We start from the raw sequence: 20,156 nt of genomic DNA, 5'->3' as shown, positions 1-20,156 counted from the left end.
CTTCAAATTATTAGTACAAGCAAGATGAAGGAAAAAGAAATTAAACTAGCCCTCTCATCCCCAAGTTACATCCCCTCCTGCACCTCAGAAGTTCTATGGTCAAAATGTTCCAGCCCTTCACAAAATGAAACTAAATTTCTGGTTAATAAATTAACGTTACAGAATTTTGCTTTGCTAGTACTATCATTGTTTTATTAGCTTGTTTGGACAGTGTATTACATAAAGTTTAAAATAATTAAATTCTTTGTCATAAAGGAAAGAAACTCTTATAAATCCCTTTCTTTCCCATTCAGTTTCAACTGTCTAAAGGGAGAAGATATGAGACCAATGTATATGAGAAATACATTGTGACTTGAATACCTCAGTTGGAAGAAAATTTTCATTTACTAATAATTATGCCCCAGAAAAATCAGAAAATAGACTTTGCTTCTTAACTTTGACTCACCAGTGAACCTAAATAAGCAGACACATTGTTCTTTCTCATCAAAATCCGAAAAGAAATATCCAAAACACTTTACAAACACATCATTCTTCCAGGTCTAATCTACCTTGCTAATGATAAACTCTAGGAGTTTGGGGACTGTCAGCAAAGTGGTGCCAACTTCTTCTTCTGTTCAGATTCATTATTCCAAAATGAAAAATGGGTGTAGAATAAGGGAAGCAAGTTGGGAAATGCTCCCATTAAAAGCAGCAATAAGAAGTCACTTATGTTGTGGCTTGTCAAGTGGCATTCTTATTCTACACTACACTGAATTTTAATTTGGGGAAAATAATTTTCACTTAAAAAGATGCTTCCATTTAATTCCACATTGACTTAAAAAATGGGAAAAAATTTTTTTCCTCTTAGTGCTGGAATAATATATGTAGTTCCACTCTTGTCACATCATTCTACTTTTCAAAAGATCAAACGTGCTATAGCAGCCCAGCTATATGGATAATGAAGGAAGCCCAAGTGCCTATTATGTGATAATACAGTTATTACTTTGAATTAAATTTACTTTATTCGTCTAAAAGACGATCTGATTTAGGAGGTGATTTCACTCCAGACATTTTTTTAGCACTTAGCCTGGTCACTTGAAATGGACAGAATCAACATGCCAATACTAGCCATTTCTGAGCATTTTCTATTCTTCAGGTCATAAACTATAGAGTTAGACCAGGGCTAGGCTAAATTATTTTGGCAGATGAGGCATATGAAGCATGTCCTCTAAGGAAAATTTAGGTCACAGGATTGGATCACCAGTTGATGGTTACACAACTGATAAGAGATTCTGCTCAAGAGATTATCAGCAGATTAAGTTAACCAGAGGTAACTACAGTCCTGTTGGCCTTCTCCTAGGGTCCTTTTTTTCTTTTCCTAAACATTTTAGGAACAATATGGACATATGTTAACCACACCAAGGTGGATATAGTAGAGGACAGTCAATATTTTAGAGGAGAGAGTTAATAATGTTCTTGGTATTTTAGAGAAATAGTTAAAATTTAAATTTTGGAAAGAAGTTCATTGAGAACAATGTTGGGAGGAAACACGACCTCATTTACTAAAAAAAATATTAAGTGTCTACTATGTGCCAGGCTCTATTCTTGCTGAATTTTAAGGAGCTGACATTCTAATTAGATTTAAGTGTCTAAAGACAGGCAATGAATTTCCACCTATACTCAGGATGGAATATTGAAGACCACATTTATACTCCTCCCTTAAACAACAACAAAAAAACCTTGTCAAAATCTATGAATCTTGTTTTGAGACATTGTAAAACAAGAAGTATAGGACATAGATCTCTGAAAAAGGCAGCTTAGAGGGAGCAGTGGGGGTCTAAGATAAGCCTGACAAATGCTTCAGCTGGTGCCTGGTGAGCTTCTAGGCCACTGCACAGAGAAGGTTGGACTCAGCAGAGTTTGCTGATCTCCTTGAGTTTGCTGAACAGAGTTCAGAGTACAGAAGTGCTAGGGCAGCTACACTTTATGGGACAGAGGATACAAGACAGAAGAAAGCTGCAATGACGGAGAGCTCCAGATATCTGTTGAAGATCCCCTTGAATCTTTAGCTGAATATTTGCTGCATGAATTTGAAGAAACTTCCAAGACTGGAGAAGAAATCACTGGAAAGGAGTTAGTGGAGCAAACTTTAGGGAACACACAAGACTGGTAACAGTTTATGTTCCCACTAGCCAGAGTAGAAAGACTTCCTAACATTTAAGGAACTGAGTAGTCTTCAGAAGAGTATTGCCTCAATGGAAGGGTCAAATTGGTCCTAGGCTTAGAAGCTATTCTGTACCCACAAAACAGCATGAGAGAAAGTTTTGGAAATGCCGACATGTTTCCAAGTAAGTTTACTGCATCCTATTGCAAAGTCCAAAAATATTTAAGGATTATAAACATATTCAGTATCCCCAAAATGTTAAACTTACAATGTCTGACATTACATTAAAAATTACCAGGCATGCAAAGAAACAGGAAGATAAGATCTAAAATAAGGGAAAAAAGCAATAGAAAGAGACTCAGAAATGACATAGATGATGGAATTAGATAAAAGCACTAAAATACATATTATAAATACATCCCATATGTTCAAGGAGTTAGAAGAAAGCATGAGAATGACAAGGAGAGAAATGGAAGATTTCCAAAAAGACCCAAGCCAAATTTCCACAGTTTAAAAGTGAACTAGATGAGGCTGAAATTAATGGCGGATTAGACATGGGTAAAAGAGTGATTCCTTCAATAGCTCATTTGGTAGAGCGGAGGACTGTAGACATGGGTAAAAGAAAATATCAGTGAATTTGAAGACTGCAATGGAAAGACTGAAATGAAACAGAAAGATTGGAAAAAATGAATAGACCATCAGTGAGCTACATGTAGGACAACATCCAGCAGCCTAACATATGTGTATTTGGAGTTTCAGGAGGTGAGGAGAGGCAAGTGGAGACAGAAAAAATATTTAAAGAAATACACTTGATAAATTTCAAGCATGGCTTGAAAAAGATCCAGGGGCTCATTTTAGCTTATTACTACAAAGCACTGACTCTGTAGTCCCTTCACATAGAATGACCTCCTGCTGCTTCTCTACCTTTTCCACCTAACACACATGTTAAGATCAGATCCCACAGCCTCCAAAAAACATTCCCAGTCTCATCCAAGTAATTTTATCCTTTTCTGAATACCGATCCCTTTTTGACCATCAGTTGTCTGACAATTAATCATGAAATGACTGAGGGGAGTTCTTGTATAGCTGTTTCTTTTCTTGGTTTTTTAGTTTTATTCAACTATTTACATGTTTATGTCTTTCCTCCAACCAACCTCTGGATTCTGTCTCTTCACTCATCAGAGCATATTTTCTCTATCAATTCTCCTCGTTTCCTATTCAGACATTTATCATCTTTAAAAAACCAAAAAGTTTAACAACTAACTACCCATCCCCACAATCGTTCTACCCTACTTGATTCCCAGCTGTTCTTTAATTTTTTCTTCTGACAAGACCTCTGAAAAGATTCTTCTATTTTTCTCACATCCCAATTATACCTGAACCCATTGCTATATGGCTTCACCCTTGTCATCCCTGAAATTGTTCTCCTAAAGGGCTACAGTTACCTATTTGCTACAAAATCCAAAGAATTCTTTTAGTTTTGATCTTAATTTTTTCAACAAAATACTTGCTAAGTACTTATTGTGTACCCAGAGCTGGGAATTTGATGGTAAGAAGTACAAATGCCCTCCCAAAGCTCAGATATGACAGGAAAGTCAAACAATTAAGTAACAAGGTACAGTGAGTGCTACCTGGCATTTGTTGATGATGGTTCCTCCCTCCCACCTGAAACATTCTTTGATATTGGCTTCTGTGGCACCATCTTTTCTGGATCATCCTACAATTCTGACCATGTCTTTGTAGACTTTGTACTGGACTGCTCTTTCTCTGTGTGTCCCATGTTTTTTCTCTGGTTCCTTCCTTGGCCTTCTTCCCAATCTATATCTTATTTCCTTCATGATCTCTTCCATGTCCATGATTTCATCTACCTACTATAGACTGATACTTTTATTTTTTTAATTTTAAAAGATTTTATTCATTTGACAGAGAGAAACAGTGAGGGAGGGAACACAAGCTGAGTGAATAGGGAGAGGAGAAGCAGGTTTCCCGCTGAATGGGGAGCCCATGTGGGGCTTGATCCCCGGACCCTGAGATCATGACCTGAGCCAAAGGCAGAAACTTAATAACTGAGCCACCCAGGTGCTCCTAGGCTGATACTTTTAAATCTACATTTTCAGCCAAGATTTTTCTCCAAAGTTCCAGACATTCTCTACCTATTTAATTGCTTCACTTGGATGTCCACAAGTATTCCAAAGTAAACAGTCTAAATGTAATTATTTACCCTAAGCCTGTTCTCTGCACTCCTTAAGTTAGTAAGAGGTATACCTAGTCATCATTCATAGACTTAAACCTTGGCATCATCTTTGATTTCTCTCTCCTTTGAACCTCACACCCAACTGGTTGTCAAATCTTATTGATTTGTTTCTAGGCATTTCTCAAAGGGTTTTCTCTCTATCCTCATAGCCAGTGCCTTAATTCAGTGTTACTTCTATTTTGGATCCAGTAGTTATACCTCCTTGCTTCTGGTCTTGGTTTCTTTCAATCAAATCCAGGCAGCAAAAAAGTGAACTTTCTGAAGGAGAATGCAATTATGTCACTTCCATGTTTAATACCTTTTGATAGTGCTCCATAGACTTTCAGGTAGAAGTCAAGTTCTACACCCTGGGCCCCAAAGCCTCAACTTGCCAGCCTCATCTTTCAACTCATACTGAATTACTCAGTTCTCTGGATGCCCTATAGCATCTCATACATCCTAGTATTACACATGTTGCTCTTTCTGCTGGATCTTGCCAAATTCTACTAATGTCTCTTTATGGCCCCTCTCTAAAATTCAGTTCTGACACTGCTACATTTTTACAGCTTCTCTGACATTATCCTTCTCCAATCTAAGATTAGATGTCCTTTCTCAGTATATCCATAAAATATTCCACATATATTCTTTGTGGAGTATTCATTTGGATTTTTTTTAAAGATTTTATTTATTTGAAAGAGAGAAAGCAAGCAAGAGAAAGAGCATGAGCATGGGGAGGTGTAGTGGGGGAGGGAGAAACAGACTCCACTAAGCAAGAAGCCTGATGTGGGACTTGATCCAAGGACTCTGGAATTATGACTTGAGCAGAAGGCGGATGCTTAACTGACTGAGCCATCCAGGCACCCCTTCATCTGGATAGTCTTTTAAAAAGTATCTGTTTATGTCTTTCCCATCATTATATTGTAAATTCCTCCTTGCCCTCTCTACTATCTATCCTTCTTACTTGCTTAATTTTTTTTATTAAGCACTTATTATCTGTAGACAATATATCTTCTTTCTCCTTCTCCCACAAAGTGAATGCAAGCTACATAAAGGTGGGTACCCTTATCTATTTCATTCACTGTAATATCCTTCATACCTAGAACAATACATAGCACATAGTAACAACTCAGTAGGTATTTGTTATACAAACAAATAAATCATATTTCTGAGCATTTAGAGCAGTATCCAGAACATGGTGTTGGTTGTTACACTCTACTGCAACCTTATTTGCTCATCTGGCACTCTACAAGGGTATTGGATTCCTAACAAAGGTCTCATAAGAACAATATTTCATAGTTAGGTTCATATGTTCTTGCATGATTTTGAAAGTTTTAAAAATTATTAGAAAATGTGCATAACAAAATTAAATATTTAATAATTTTTTAAGTGTGTAGTTTAGTGGCATTAGGTACAGTCACACTGTTGTGCAAGCATCACCATTATCCATCTCTACAACTTTTTCATCTTCCTCAGTTAAAACTCTGTACATATTAAATAATAACTCCTTATTCTTCCCTACCACTTCCCATAACCAGTGGATATGGGAACTGCCATTCTACTTTCTGACTCTTTAAATTTGACTACTCTAGTTACCTCATACAAGTGGAACCATAGCATATTTGTCCTTTCGTATCTGGCTTATTTCATTTATCATAATATCTTTAAGGTTCATCCATATTGTAGTAGTTTCCTAATTTGCTTCCTTTTTAAGGTTGAATAATATTCAGTTGTATGTATATGCTACATTTTGTTTATCCATTCATCCATGGGTGGGCATTTGGGTTGGTTCCACATTTGGGCTATTGTGAATAATGCTGTTGAGTCTCTGCTTTCGCTTCATTTGGGTATATTCCCAGAAGTGAAACTGTTTATTCATATGGTAAATTCTATGCTTATTTTTTTCCAAACTGCAGCTGTACAATTTTACATTCCCAACAGGGATGTACAAGAATTCCAATTTCTCCACCTCTTCACTACACTTGTTATTTTCTCTTGTTCTATTAGGTTTTATAACAGCCATCTTAATGGGTATGAATCATACCCATACCATTAATCATACCCATAACCACTGTGGTTTTGCTTTCTTTTCCTTAAAGATTAGTGATGTTGGGCATCTTTTTATGTGCCTATTGGCCATTTGTGTATCTTATCTGGAGAAATACCTATTCAAGTCTTATGTCCACTTTTTATTGGGTTGCTGTTTGTTTTGTTGAGTTTTAGGATTAGCAGTTTGACTGTATGTCTATATTTGAAGTTAAGTTTGGCTGTATAAAATATTTAGTTCACATTTTCTTTCTTTGGGTATCTTAGATATGTTATTCCATTGTCTTTCAGCATAAACTATTACTATCAAAAATTTGTTGACAGACGACATTCTAATGTTATTTCATTTAGAAGTAATTTGGTCTTTTTAATTTTTTATCTAGAAAGGGATTTTATTATTGTCCATTATGTTTGGTAAAATATATCTTGATATTAGCCCTTCCCCTACATTCTCCTGTGAACCTACTACCACCAACATGCCCTTCGTGGAGTCCATCCAAAATGGTGCCACAAATGTGGCAGTGTACACCACTCCAAAGTATTTACTGACCTATGGAGGGGGGAAGATAACCACACACACTAGTCTGACTGCAGCACCAGGGATGGGGGCAGACATCTGGTGTGACTGCAGGCCCCACCCACCAATGAAACCTTCTCAGGAGACAACACATGGACAGGGCTCTACAGTTATGTGCTGCCACAGCTCCGGTAAATGGCTGGTTTGACTCAACTTAAGCTCAAGGTGGCGCCCGACTGGCATACTAGTAACACAGGTACCAAATTCCGCCCACAACAGGCAAAGAGAGCCATTGCAGATGATTGGGCTGAAGGCAAACATGGCTAAGCTACAACAGTAGGGTGCACATAACACTCATAAGAGATACCCCTGAAGCACCACGTTTCTAGTGAACATGGGACATTGCACTTTTTCTTCATAAGGGCACTACTTTTAAGAGCAAGAGACACAGCCACTTTTTCTAATACATACAAACAGACATAGAGAGTTAGAAAAAATGAGGAGACAGAGGAATATGTCCCAAATCAAAGAACAGGACAAAATTGTGGCAAAGGAGTTAAATGAAATGGAGGCAAGTATAAGTCTGGTAGAGAATTTAAAGTAATAGTAATAAAGATACTCACTTAACTGGAGAAAAAAGTGGATCACCTCAGTGAGACTCTCAACAAAGAGAGAGAAAACATTAAAAAGAACCAACCAGAAATTAAAAACCTGATAGCAACTTAAAAATACACTAGAGGGAATAAACAGTAGACTAAAGGAGGCAGAAGAACAGATCAGTGACCTGGAGGTCAGAGTAATGGAAATCAATCAAGCTGAACAGGAAAGAGAAAAATGCACTAAAAAACGAAATGACTAAGGAGCTCAGTGACACCATCAAGCATAATAACATTTGCATTACAGGGATCCAAGATAGAGAAGACAGAGAAAAGAGAGGAGAAAATTTATTTGAAGAAATAGTAGCTCGAAACTTCTTTCTGAGGAAGGAAACAGAAATCCAAATCTGAGAGGCACAGAGAGCTCCCAAGAAAATCAAACACCAAGTTTGTATTTAAAAGGGCAAAAGGTAGTGATGAAAAGAATTTTAAAGAGAGAAAGTGAAAAGACAACAGTTACACACAAGGAAAACCCCCAAAATTTATCAGCTGATTTTTCATCAGAAACTTAGTAGGCCAGAAGAAAGTGGCATGGTATAATTAAAATGCTGAAAGAAAAAAAACTCTGCATCCCAGAATACTCTATCCAGCAGGGCTATTATTCAGAATAAGAGATATTAAAGAGTTTCCCACACAAGCAAAATTAAAGGAATTCATTATCACTAAACCAGCCTTAAAAGAAATGTTAAAGGAGAATCTTTGACTGGAAAAGAAAGATCATAATCAGGAGTAAGAAAAGTAGGAAGCACAAAAGCAATAAATTAGTGTATCTATAATAATAAGTCAAGGGATTCACACAATAAAAGGATGTGAAATATGAAACCATATATATAAAATGTGAGGGATGGGAGAGAGGAATAAAACCTTAGTGCTTTTAGAATGTGTTCAAATGTCAGTGGCCATCAACTTAAGAAAGACTGCTTGATGTATGCTATATATAAACCACAAATCAAATAATGGTAATAAATATGCAAAAAGTAAAGAGAAAGGTATCCAAGTCTATTCCTAAAGAAAGCCAGCAAACAATGTGAGAGGAATGAGAAAGGAACAAAGAACTACAGAAACAACAATAAAACAAGTAACATAATGGCAATAATTACATACCTACCAACAATTACTTTGAATGTAAATGGAACAAATGCTCCAATTAAAGGACATAGGATGGTGGAATAGATTAAAAAGCAAGACCGATTTATATGCTGCCTACAAGAGACTCATTTCAGACCAAACATACATGCAGACTGAAAGTAAAGGGGTAGAAAAACATTTATCATACAAATGGAAATGAAAAACATGCCAGGGTAATAATTCTTACATCAGACAAAACAGACTTTAAAACAAAGACTGTAATAAGAGACAAAGAAGGACACTACATAATCATAAAGGGAACAACCCCACAGAAGATATATTTAATAATAGTTGGGGACTTTACCACCCCATTTATATCAATGTATAGATCATCCAAACAGAAAATCAACAAGAAATCAATAGCTTTGAATGACACACTGGACCAGAATGATCTAGCAGATATATTCAGAACATTCTATCCTGAGACAGCAGAATACATTATTTTCACACGCACATGAATATTCTCCAGAATAGCTCACGTTTTAGGCCACAAAACAAGACTCAACAAATTAAAAAAGACTGAAGTCATACCATGAACTTTTCCAAATGCAATGGTATGAAACTAGAAATCAACCACAAGAAAAAATCTGGAAAGAACATGAACACATGGAGGTTAAATAACATGCTAATAAACAACATATGGGTCAACTAAGATATCAAGGAGGAAATAAAAAAAGATATATGGAGATAAATAAAAATGAAAACACGGTAATCCAAAATCATTGGGTTGCAGCAAAAGCTGTTCTAAGAGGGAAGTTTATAGGAATAAGGCCTACTTCACGAAGCAAGAAAAATCTCAAATGAATCACCTAACCTTACACCTAAAGGAACTAGAAAAAGAATAAACAAAATAAAAAACCAGTTGAAGGAAGGAAATAATAAAAATTAGAATAAAATAAAATTAGGAATAAACAAAACCGGAAAAAAAAAAGAAAACAAACAACAAAACAGATCAATGAAACCAGGAACTGGATCTTTGAAAAGATCAACAAAATTGATAAATCTTTAGCCATACTCATCCGAGGGAGAGAGAGAGAGAGAGAGAACTCAAAATCAGAAATGAAAGAGGAGAAATAACAACTGACACCATAGAAATACAAAGGGTTATAAGAGAATATTATAAAAAATTATATGCCAACAAATTAGACAAACTAGGTGAAATGGATAAATTCCTAGAAACATGTAACCTCCCAAAACTGAATCAGGAAGAACTAGAAGGTGTCTTCACAGGTGAATTCTACCAAACATTTAAGGAAGAGTTAATACCTTTCTTCTCAAACTATTTAAAAAAATAGAAGAGAAAGGAAAGCTTCCAAATTCATTCTAGGAGGCTGGCAGTATTCTGATACCAAAGTACTACAAAAAAGAACTACAGACAAATATCCCTAATGAATACAGATGCAAGAATTCTCAACAAAATATTAGCAAACAGAATCCAACAACAGATTAAAAACACTACCACATGATCAAATGCAATTTATTCCTGGCATGCGAGGCTGGGTCACTATTCACAAATCAATCAACATGATACACCACATCAACAAGAAAAAGGACAAAACCCATATGATCATTTCAATAGAAACAGAAAAAGGATCTGACAAAGTACAACAACCATTCACGATAAAACCCTCAACAAAGTAGGTTTAGAGGAAATATACCTCAATGTAATAAAGGCCATGTATAACAAATCCACAGCTAACATCATAACCAATGGTGAAATTGAGAGCTTTCCCCATAAGGTCAGGAACAGGACAGGGATGTCCACTATCAGCACTTTTATTTAATATAATACTGGAATTCCTAGTCACAGGAATCGGACAACAAAAAGAAATACAAGGCATCCAAACTGGTAAGGAAGAAGTAAAACTTTCATTAGTCGCAGATGACATGACATTCTACATAGAAAACCCTAAAAATTCTACCAAAAATTACTAGAACTGATAATGAATTCAGTAAGGTCACAGGATACAAAATCAATCTACAGAAATCTGTTTCTTTCTACATACTAATAATGAAGTAGCAGAAAGAGAAATTATGAAAACAGTCTTATTTACAATTGCACCAAAAATAATAAAATGCCTAGGAATAAATTAACCAAGGAAGTGAAAGACTGGTACTCTAAAAACTATAAAACACTGATGATAGAAACTGAAGATGATGCATACAAAAGGAAAGATAGTCCATGCTCATGGATTGGGAGAACAAATACTGTTAAAATGTCCATATTACCCAAAGTAATGTAAAGATTTAAATTTTTTTTTCAAAGATTTTATTTATTTATTTGACAGAGAGAGATTACAAGTAGGCAGAGAGGCAGGCAGAGAGAGAGAGGAGGAAGCAGGCTCCCTGCTGAGCAGAGAGCCCGATGCGGGACTCGATCCCAGGACCCTGAGATCATGACCTGAGCCGAAGGCAGCGGCTTAACCCACTGAGCCACCCAGGCGCCCAGTAATGTAAAGATTTAAAGGGATCCCTATTAAAATATGCACAGCATATTTCACAGAATTGGAACAAATAATCCTAAAATTTGTATGGGAACCATAAAAGAACCTAAATAGCCAAGGCAATCTTGAAAAAGAAGAACAAAACTAGAGGCTTCACAGTCCCAGATTTCGAGCTACACTACAAAGTAATAGTGACCAAAACAGTAAGTACTGGCACAAAAGTAGACATAGACATCAATAGAACAGATGAGAGAGTCCAGAAATAAACCCCTGATTATGTGGCCAATTAATCTTTGACAAATGAGGCAAGTATGTGTAATGGGGAAAAAGCTTTTTAACACATAGTGTTCGCAAAATGGAACAGCTACATGCAAAAGAATGTGACTGGACCATTTTCTTATACTATATAGAAAAATAAACTAAAAATGGACTAAAGACCTATATGTGAGACCTGAAACCATAAAAATTTTTTTAAGGTTTTTTTTTATTGTGGATTTTTTTCCCAATTTATTTATTTTCAGAAAAACAGTATTCATTATTTTTTCACCACACCCAGTGCTCCATGCAAGCTGTGCCCTCTATAATACCCACCACCTGGTACCCCAACCTCCCACCCCCCCGCCACTTCAAACCCCTCAGATTGTTTTTCAGAGTCCATAGTCTCTCATGGTTCATCTCCCCTTCCAATTTACCCAAAAGCACATACCCTCCCCAATGTCCATAACCCTACCCCCCTTCTCCCAACCCCCCTCCCCCCAGCAACCCACAGTTTGTTTCGTGAGATTAAGAGTCACTTATGGTTTGTCTCCCTCCCTATCCCATCTTGTTTCATGGATTCTTCTCCTACCCACTTAAGCCCCCATGTTGCATCACCACTTCCTCATATCAGGGAGATCATATGATAGTTGTCTTTCTCCGCTTGACTTATTTCGCTAAGCATGATACGCTCTAGTTCCATCCATGTTGTCGCAAATGGCAAGATTTCGTTTCTTTTGATGGCTGCATAGTATTCCATTGTGTATATATCAGGAATGTCCACAAAAACCATAAAAATTTTTGAAGAAAGAAGGCAGTAATTTCTCTAACAGTGTTGCAGCAACATTTTTTAGATATGTCTCCCAAGGGAATCAAAGGTAAAATAAACTACTGGGAGTATATGAATATTAAAATTTTCTGCACAGCAAAGGACACAACAAAACTAAAGATGATCTACTGAAGGGAGAAGATATTTGCAAATGGCACATCTGAAAAAGGGTTAGTGTCTAACATATATAAAGAACTTATATAACTCAACATCAAAAAGCAGATAATCTAATAAAAAATGGGCAGAAGACTTGAATAGACATATCTCCAAAGAAGATGTACAGATGGCCAACAGATACATGAAAAGATGCTTAACATCACTCAATCATCAGGGAAATGCAAATCAAAATGAGATATCATGTCATACCTGTCAGAATGGCTAGAATCAAAAAAAAAAAGAAACAAGTGTTGGGAAGGATTTGGGAAAAAAGGAACACTCTTTCACTGTTGTTGGGAATGAAAACTGGTGCAGCCACTGTGGAAAACAGTATGAAGGTTGCTCAAAACATTAAAAAATAGGATTACCATATTAACCAGTAATTCCATTACTGGGTACTCACCCAAATAATATGAAAACCCTAATTCAAAGAAATATGCACCCCTGTGTTTATCACAGCATTATTTATAATAGCCAAATTATGGAAGCAGTCCAAGTATTGATTGATAGATAAATGGATAAACAAAACGGAATATAGGTATTACATTATATATATATATTTATACACATTATATAACACACATATATGAATATATTTTAAAATATATATTTATATATAAATATATTTATATTGACATATAATATAAAGTATTATATATTTTATATATAAAATTTAAATATACATTTTATATATTTATACATATACATATATATTCCATTATATAAAAATACATAGATTATATATAATCCATTAAAAATAAAATCTTAAAAAAGAAAGCAAAAACAAGAAGTATCATCATGTGTACAAGGACACTCCAAGACTGAGAAAGATAGCTGTTTTATCTAATATATAGTAGTAAGCACAGAGTCAAGCAAAATGAGAAAACAGAGAAATATGCTTCAAATGAAAGAACAACACAAAGCTGAAAAAATACCTTAGTAATATGGAGATAAGTGTGGTGCCTGGGTGGCTTGGTTGGTTAAGTGTTTGCCTTTGGCTCAGGTCATGACCCAGTATCCTGGGATTGAGCCCTGCATCAGGCTCTCTGCTCAGAAGACAGTCTGCTTCTCCCTCTCCCTCTGCAGCTCCCTCCTGCTTGTGCTCTTTGTGTCTCTCCCTTTCTGTGTCTCTCTTTATCAAATAAATAAATAAAATTAAAAAAAATAATATGGAGATAAGTAACCTACCTGATAAAGAATTCCAAATGATGGTTGCAATGATGCTCACCAAACTTGGGAGTAGGATGTGTCAACATAGCAAGAACTTCAATAAAGAGACAGAAAATATAAAAAAGTATCAAATATTAGTCACAGAGCTGAAGAATGCAATAAACTGAAAAATACACTAGAGGGATTTAACAGCAGATTAGATGAAGTATAACAGATCAGTGAGCTGAAAGGAAAAGCAACAGAACTTACCAACACAGAGCAACAAAAAGAAAAAAGAATTAAAAAATTAAGATAACTTAAAGGACCCGACAATATCAAGCAGAATAACTTTTGCATTATAGGTGTCCCAAGGAAGAAAAGAGAGATAAAAGTGCAAGAAACTTATTTGAAAAAATAATGGCTGAAAGATTATCTAACTTAGGCAAGGAAGCAAATATCCAGGACCAGGAAGCCCCAGAGAGTTAAAAAATGAATGAATCTAAAGAAAGCCACACCAATACACATTATAATTAGGATGTCAAAAGTTAAAGAGAGAATATCTTTATCTTCTCTTGTTACTTCTCTTGTTGCTTTTGTTGAACTTCTGTTGTATAAAGGCAATAAGATAATAAACTGTTTCATACAAGGGAAACCCCATCAGGCTATCAGCAGATTTCTCAGCAGAATTTTGCAAGCCAGAAGGGTGTGGCACGACATATTCAATGTGGTAAAAGAAAAAACCTTCCAACCCAAAATATCATACGTGGTAAGGTTATCATTCACATTTGAAGAAGAATTAAGGAATTTTCCAGGCAAAATCTAAAAGAGTTTATCACTACTAAGCCAGTCTTATGAGAAATATTAAAGGAATTTTGTTAAGCTGAAAAGGAATGGAACCAAGTAATAACAAGAAAATACATAAAAGCAAAATTCTCATTGGAAAATTAAATATATAGAAAGAGGAGGATTAGTCATTTATAAAGACACTAAGAAAGTTAAAGTACAAAAGTATTTAATTTGTTGAAAACTATAATAATTAGTTAAGGGAATATATAATATAAAACATAAAAATGACATCAGAAATATAAAACATGGGAGTGTATAAAAATGTAGTTTTGGAATGTGTTTAAATGTATGTTGCTATGAACTTAAAATACACTACTGTGTGTGGGATGATATATACAAACCTCATTGTAACCACAAAGAAAAAAAACTTGTAGTAAATACAGTAAGTACACACAAAAACATGAGAAAGGAATCTAAATATAGCACTAAAGAAAGTCATTAAATGACACATTAGGCCAGATAGACTAATACAGAACACTTCATCCAAAACAGCAGAATACACGCTCATATACACATGGAATAGTTCCCAAAATAGATCACATGTTCGGCCACCAAACAAGTCTCAGTAATTTCAAGAAGAGTTAAATAATATCAGGTATTTTTTCTAACCACAATGGTATGATACTAGAAATCAATTACAAGAAGAAAGTTAAAAATACATGGAAATTAAATAATACACTACTGAACAACAACTGGATCATGGTAGAAAACAAAGGAGAAATTAAAAATACTTAGACACAAGTGAAAACATAAATGTGACATGTCAAAATCTATGGGATGCAGCAAAAGCAATTCTAAGAGGGAAGTTCATATCAATATAGACCTACCTCAAGAAAGAAAAAACATGCCGATTTAATTTTACACCTAAAGGAACTAGAAAAAGAAGTACAAAGCCCCAAGGGGGGGGAAATTTAAAAAAAGAGAGTGAGAAAAAAAATGAAATAGAAACTAAAAATAAAATAGAAAAGATCACCAAAACTAAGAGATGGTTCTTTGAAAAGATAAAACTGATAAACCTTTAGCTAGACTCACCATGAAAAAAAGAGGATTCAAATAAATAAAAAATGGAAGTTACAATTGATACCAAAGACATGAATCATGAGCATACAATTATCAACCAAGAAACTGAAAAGATATTCTGCACTCATGGAAGAATTAATATTGTTAAATATCTGACCTAAAGCAATCTATAGATTCAATACAATCCCTATGAAAATTCTAGCGAAAATTTTGTATAACAATGGAACAAATAATTCTAAAACTTATATGAAACAACAAAGGATGTCTAATAGCCAAAACAATATTGAGAAAGAACAAAGCTGGGGGTATCATACTGCCTGATTTCAAACTATACTACAAAGCCATACTAATAAAAATAGTATAGTATTTGCATAAAAACAGACACATAGATTAATGGAACAGAATAGAGAGCACAGAAGTAAACCCCTGCATATATAGTCAATTAGGTTATGACAAAGGATTCAAGGATACACAATGGGAAAAGGATAGACTCTGCAGTAAATGGTGCTGGGAAAACTGGACAGCTATATGCCAAAGAATGAAACTGGACTGCTATATTACACCATACACAAAAATTAACTTAGAATGGATTAAAAACTTGAATGTAAGACCCAAAACCATGAAATACCTAGAAGAGAACATTAGGCAGTAAATTCCTTGATATTGGTCTTAGTGATGTTTCTTGGATCTGACTCCAAAGGCAATCAAACAAAAGCAAAAATAAACAAGTGTGACTACATCAAACTAAAAAGTTCTGTGCAGCAAAGGAAACCATCAACACAATGAAAAGACAATGTACTGAGTGGGAGAAAATATTTCAAATTTATATCCAATAAGGGGTTAATATACAAAATATATAAAGAATTAGTAACTCAATAGCAAAAACAAAACAAAACAAAACAAAAAAACCCCAAACCAAAAAACACCTGATTAAAAAATGAGCAGAGGATCTGAATAGGTATTTTTCCAAAGAAGACATACAGATGGCTAACAGGCATGTGAAAAGATACTCAACATCACTAAGCATTAGGTAAATGCAAATGAAAAATACAATAAGATATCATCTTATACCTGTCAGCATAGCTTTTATCAAGAAGACAAGAAATAACAAATGTTGGCTAGGATGTAGAGAAAAGAGTAAAAAGTGTTTCCTAATTCACTGCTGGGAATATGAATTGGTACAGCCACTATGGAAAACAGTATGGAGGTTCCTTAAAAAAATTAAAAAATAGAACTACATATGATTCAGCAATTCCACTACTGGGTATCTATCCAAAGAAAATGAAAACAGTAATTTGAAAAATATATATGTACCCCTATATTCACTGTAGCATTTACAATAACCAAGATATCGAAGCAACCTCTGTCCAGTGACAGATGAGTAGATAAAAAGGTTGTGGTATATTATTCAGCCATAAAAAAATGAAATCTTGGGGCACCTGGGAGGCTCAGTCAAGCACCTGCCTTCGGCTCAGGTCATGATCCCGAGGTCCTGGGATGGAGCCCTGCTTTGGACTACCTGCTCAGGGGGAAGTCTGTTTCTCCCTCTGTCCCTCCCCCTGACAATGCTCATTCTCTCGCTAATAAATAAATGAGATCTTTTTTAAAAAATGTTAAAAAAATGAAATCTTTGCATCTGCAGCAACATGGATGGACCTTTAGGGGATTATGTTAAATGAATTAGACAAAGACAAATGCCCCATGAATTCCCTCATCTGTGAAATTTAAGACAATAAAAAAAACCCAAACCCAGAATCATTGATACAGAACAGATTGGTGGTTGGCAGAGTGTAGAGGGGGCAAAGTGGGTGAAGGGTATTAAAAATTGCAAACTTTCAATTATAAAATAAATACATCCTGGGGACATAATGCACAGCATATGGAATATAGTCAGTAATACCATATTAACTTTCTAAGGTGACAGGTGATAAATAGACTTTATTATAGTGACAATTTTACAATGTTAACAAATATTAACACTACTTGTACACCTGAAACTAATATAATATGGCATACCAATTTTACCTCAATAAATTTAAAAGTATTTCAGCCATTCTTGGGCACCTGGGTGGTTCAATGGGTTAAGCCTCTGCCTTTGGCTCAGGTCATGATCTCAGGGTCCTGGGATCGAGTCCCATATCAGGCTCTCCGCTCAGCAGGGAGCCTGCTTTCCCCTCGCTCTCTGCCTACTTGTGATCTCTCTCTCTGTGTCAAATAAACAAATAAAATCTTTTTAAAAATTTAAAAAAATAAAAAATTTTCAGCCATTCTAATAGATAGTGTGAGATATAATAAAACAGTGTTTTGCGGTGGGTTTAATTTTCATTTTCCTAAAGACTAATGTTGTGCATCTTTGTTGTTGTTAATGGATTTGTATTTTATTTTTTTTAATTCAAGTTAGTTAACATATAGTACATTATTAATTTTGGGGTAGAATTTAGTGATTCATCAGTTGCATATAATATCCAGCAGTCATTACATCAAGTGCCTTCCTTAATGCCCACCACCCATTACCCTATTCCCTCACCCACCTCCCCTCCAGCAACCCACAGTTTGTTTCCTATAGTTCAGAGTCTCTCAAGGTTTGTCTTCCTGTTTTTAACCTTTTTAAATTTTTCCTTCCCTTCCCCTATTTCACTAGTTTGTTTCTTAAATTCCACATATGAGTGAAATCATATGGTGTGTGTCTTTTTGACTGACTTGTTTCACTTAGCATAATACACTCTAGTTCCATCCATGTTGTTGCAAGTGCCAAGATTTCATTCTTTTTGATGGCTAATATTTCATTGTATATATAGATAGATAGATAGATAAAATGGAATGTTCCTTATTTTATTTGTTTCTTTGAGAGAGAGCAGGAAACACAGTCAGGGAGAGGGGCAGAGGGTGAAACTGGCTCCCACTGAGCAGGGAACTGATGTAGGGTTCAATTCCAGGACCCCAAGATCACAACCTGAGCTGAAGGCAGGTGCTTAACAGACTGAACCAACCAGTCACTCCACCACTTCTTTATACATTCATCTGTCAATGGACATCTGAGCTTTTTCTGTAGGTTGGCTATTGTGGACATTGCTGCTATAAATAATTGGCGTGCATATGTCCTTTTGAATCACTATTTTTGTATCCTTCGGATAAATACCCACTAGAGCAACTGTTATATCATAGGGTAGTTGTATTTCTAACATTTTGAGGAAACTCCACATTGTTTTCCAGAATGGCTTTACCAGTTTGCATCCCCCCAACAATTTATGTGCATCTTTTCATATGTTTGTTATCTGTTACCTTTCTCAGTCAAGTATATATCAAATCTTTTGTCCATCTTTTTAGTTGGATTTTTTAACTAATGAATTTTGTGAGTTCTTTATATATTTTAGAAACAAGTCTTTTATCAGATGTACAATTTGTATATGTTTTCTCCCAGTTTATAGTGTGATTTTTTTATTCTCTTAAGGGTATCTTTCAAAGAGAAGTTTTTAATTTTGCTGTTCCAATTTATTAGTTGGGTTTCTATGAATCATGCTTTTGGTACTTCATCTAAGAAATCTTTGCCTGAAGTCGTAAAGACTTTCTCCTATGTTATTTTTCTTTTTCTAGAGAGTTTATAGTCATGGAGCTTGTTTGCTCTTCCCAGGATGAAGAGCCTTTATTATTTGCAGCAGGAAGTGGAAGAGTTCACCACAGCTCTAGCTCCAGGGGCTGGACAAAGACCCACTCTGTCATTGCCCTGTTGGGCTTTACATTTAAAGTCTCTTTCTTTCTTTCTTTTTTTTTTTTTTTTTAGTTTTGGAAGAAGAGTACGGTAGTTCATCAGTTGCATATAATACCCACTGCTCATTTCATCAAGTGCCCTCCCTAATGCCCATCACCCAATTACCCCATCCCTCCATCCATCTTTCCTCCAGTAACCCTGTTTGTTTCCTATGGTTACAAGTCTTTTATGGTTTGTCTCCCTTTCTGATTTCGTCTGATTTTTTCCTTTCCTCTCTTCCCTTGTGATCCTTGTTTCTTAACTCCACCTAGAGCTACCCTATGACCCAGCAATTACACTACTAGATATTTACCCAAAGGATACAAATGTAGTGATTTGAAGGGTTACCTGCACCCCAATGTTTATAGCAGCAAAGTCCACAACAGCCAAAATATGGAAAGAGCCCATATGTCCTTCAACATAATAATGGATAAAGAAGATGTGGTATATATACACAGTGGAATATTACTTAGCCATTAAAAATGAAATCTTACATTTGCAATCACATGGGTAGAACTAGAGGGTATTATGCTAAGTGAAATAAGTCAACTAGAGAAAGAAAATTACCATATTATTTCATTTTATTTTTGTATAAGGTTTTGAATGGATTAAAGTTCTTTTAAAAATATGGATATCCAGGGGCCCCTGGGTGGCTCAGAGGGTTGAAGCCTCTGCCTTCAGCTCAGGTCATGATCCCAAGGTCCTGGGATTGAGCCCCATGTCAGGCTCTCTGCTCAGCAGGGAGCTTGCTTCCTCCTCTCTCTCTGCCTGCCTATCTTCCTACTTGTGATCTCGATCAGTCAAATAAATAAATAAAAATCTTTTTTAAAAAATATGGATATCCAGGGGCACCTGGGTGGCTCAGTGAGTTAAGCCTCTGCCTTCAGTTCAGGTCATGATCTCAGGGTCCTGGGATTGAGCCCCGCATCAGGCTCCCTGCTCCCAGACCCGCTGAGCAGAGAGCCCACTTCTCCCTCTCTTTGCCTGTC

At 35.6% G+C, this 20,156-nt stretch overlaps 1 protein-coding gene across 4 annotated transcripts in view; it reads right to left on the bottom strand.

Annotated features, from left to right (window-relative positions):
• Positions 1-20,156, bottom strand: part of WASHC3 (WASH complex subunit 3) — a 122,334-nt gene that overhangs the window by 33,127 nt on the left and 69,051 nt on the right. For 3 of the 4 annotated variants that reach the window (XR_006381434.1, XR_006381432.1, XR_006381433.1), the window contains exon 7: positions 13,593-13,668. Coding sequence is in view for 1 of the 4 variants with exons in the window: in XM_044229344.1 (XP_044085279.1) it covers position 13,536; positions 13,633-13,668 (37 nt within the window). In the remaining 3 variants the exon portion in view is untranslated. Of the gene's footprint in view, positions 1-13,497; positions 13,537-13,592; positions 13,669-20,156 lie in introns of those variants that run through there. The other variant, XM_044229344.1, reaches the window with a different exon arrangement.

This window comes from Neovison vison, chromosome 12 (genome assembly GCF_020171115.1).
Source record: "Neovison vison isolate M4711 chromosome 12, ASM_NN_V1, whole genome shotgun sequence".
In the NCBI taxonomy this organism is placed as follows: Eukaryota; Metazoa; Chordata; class Mammalia; order Carnivora; family Mustelidae; genus Neogale; species Neogale vison.
This window is presented reverse-complemented; position numbering and strand designations above follow the sequence as displayed.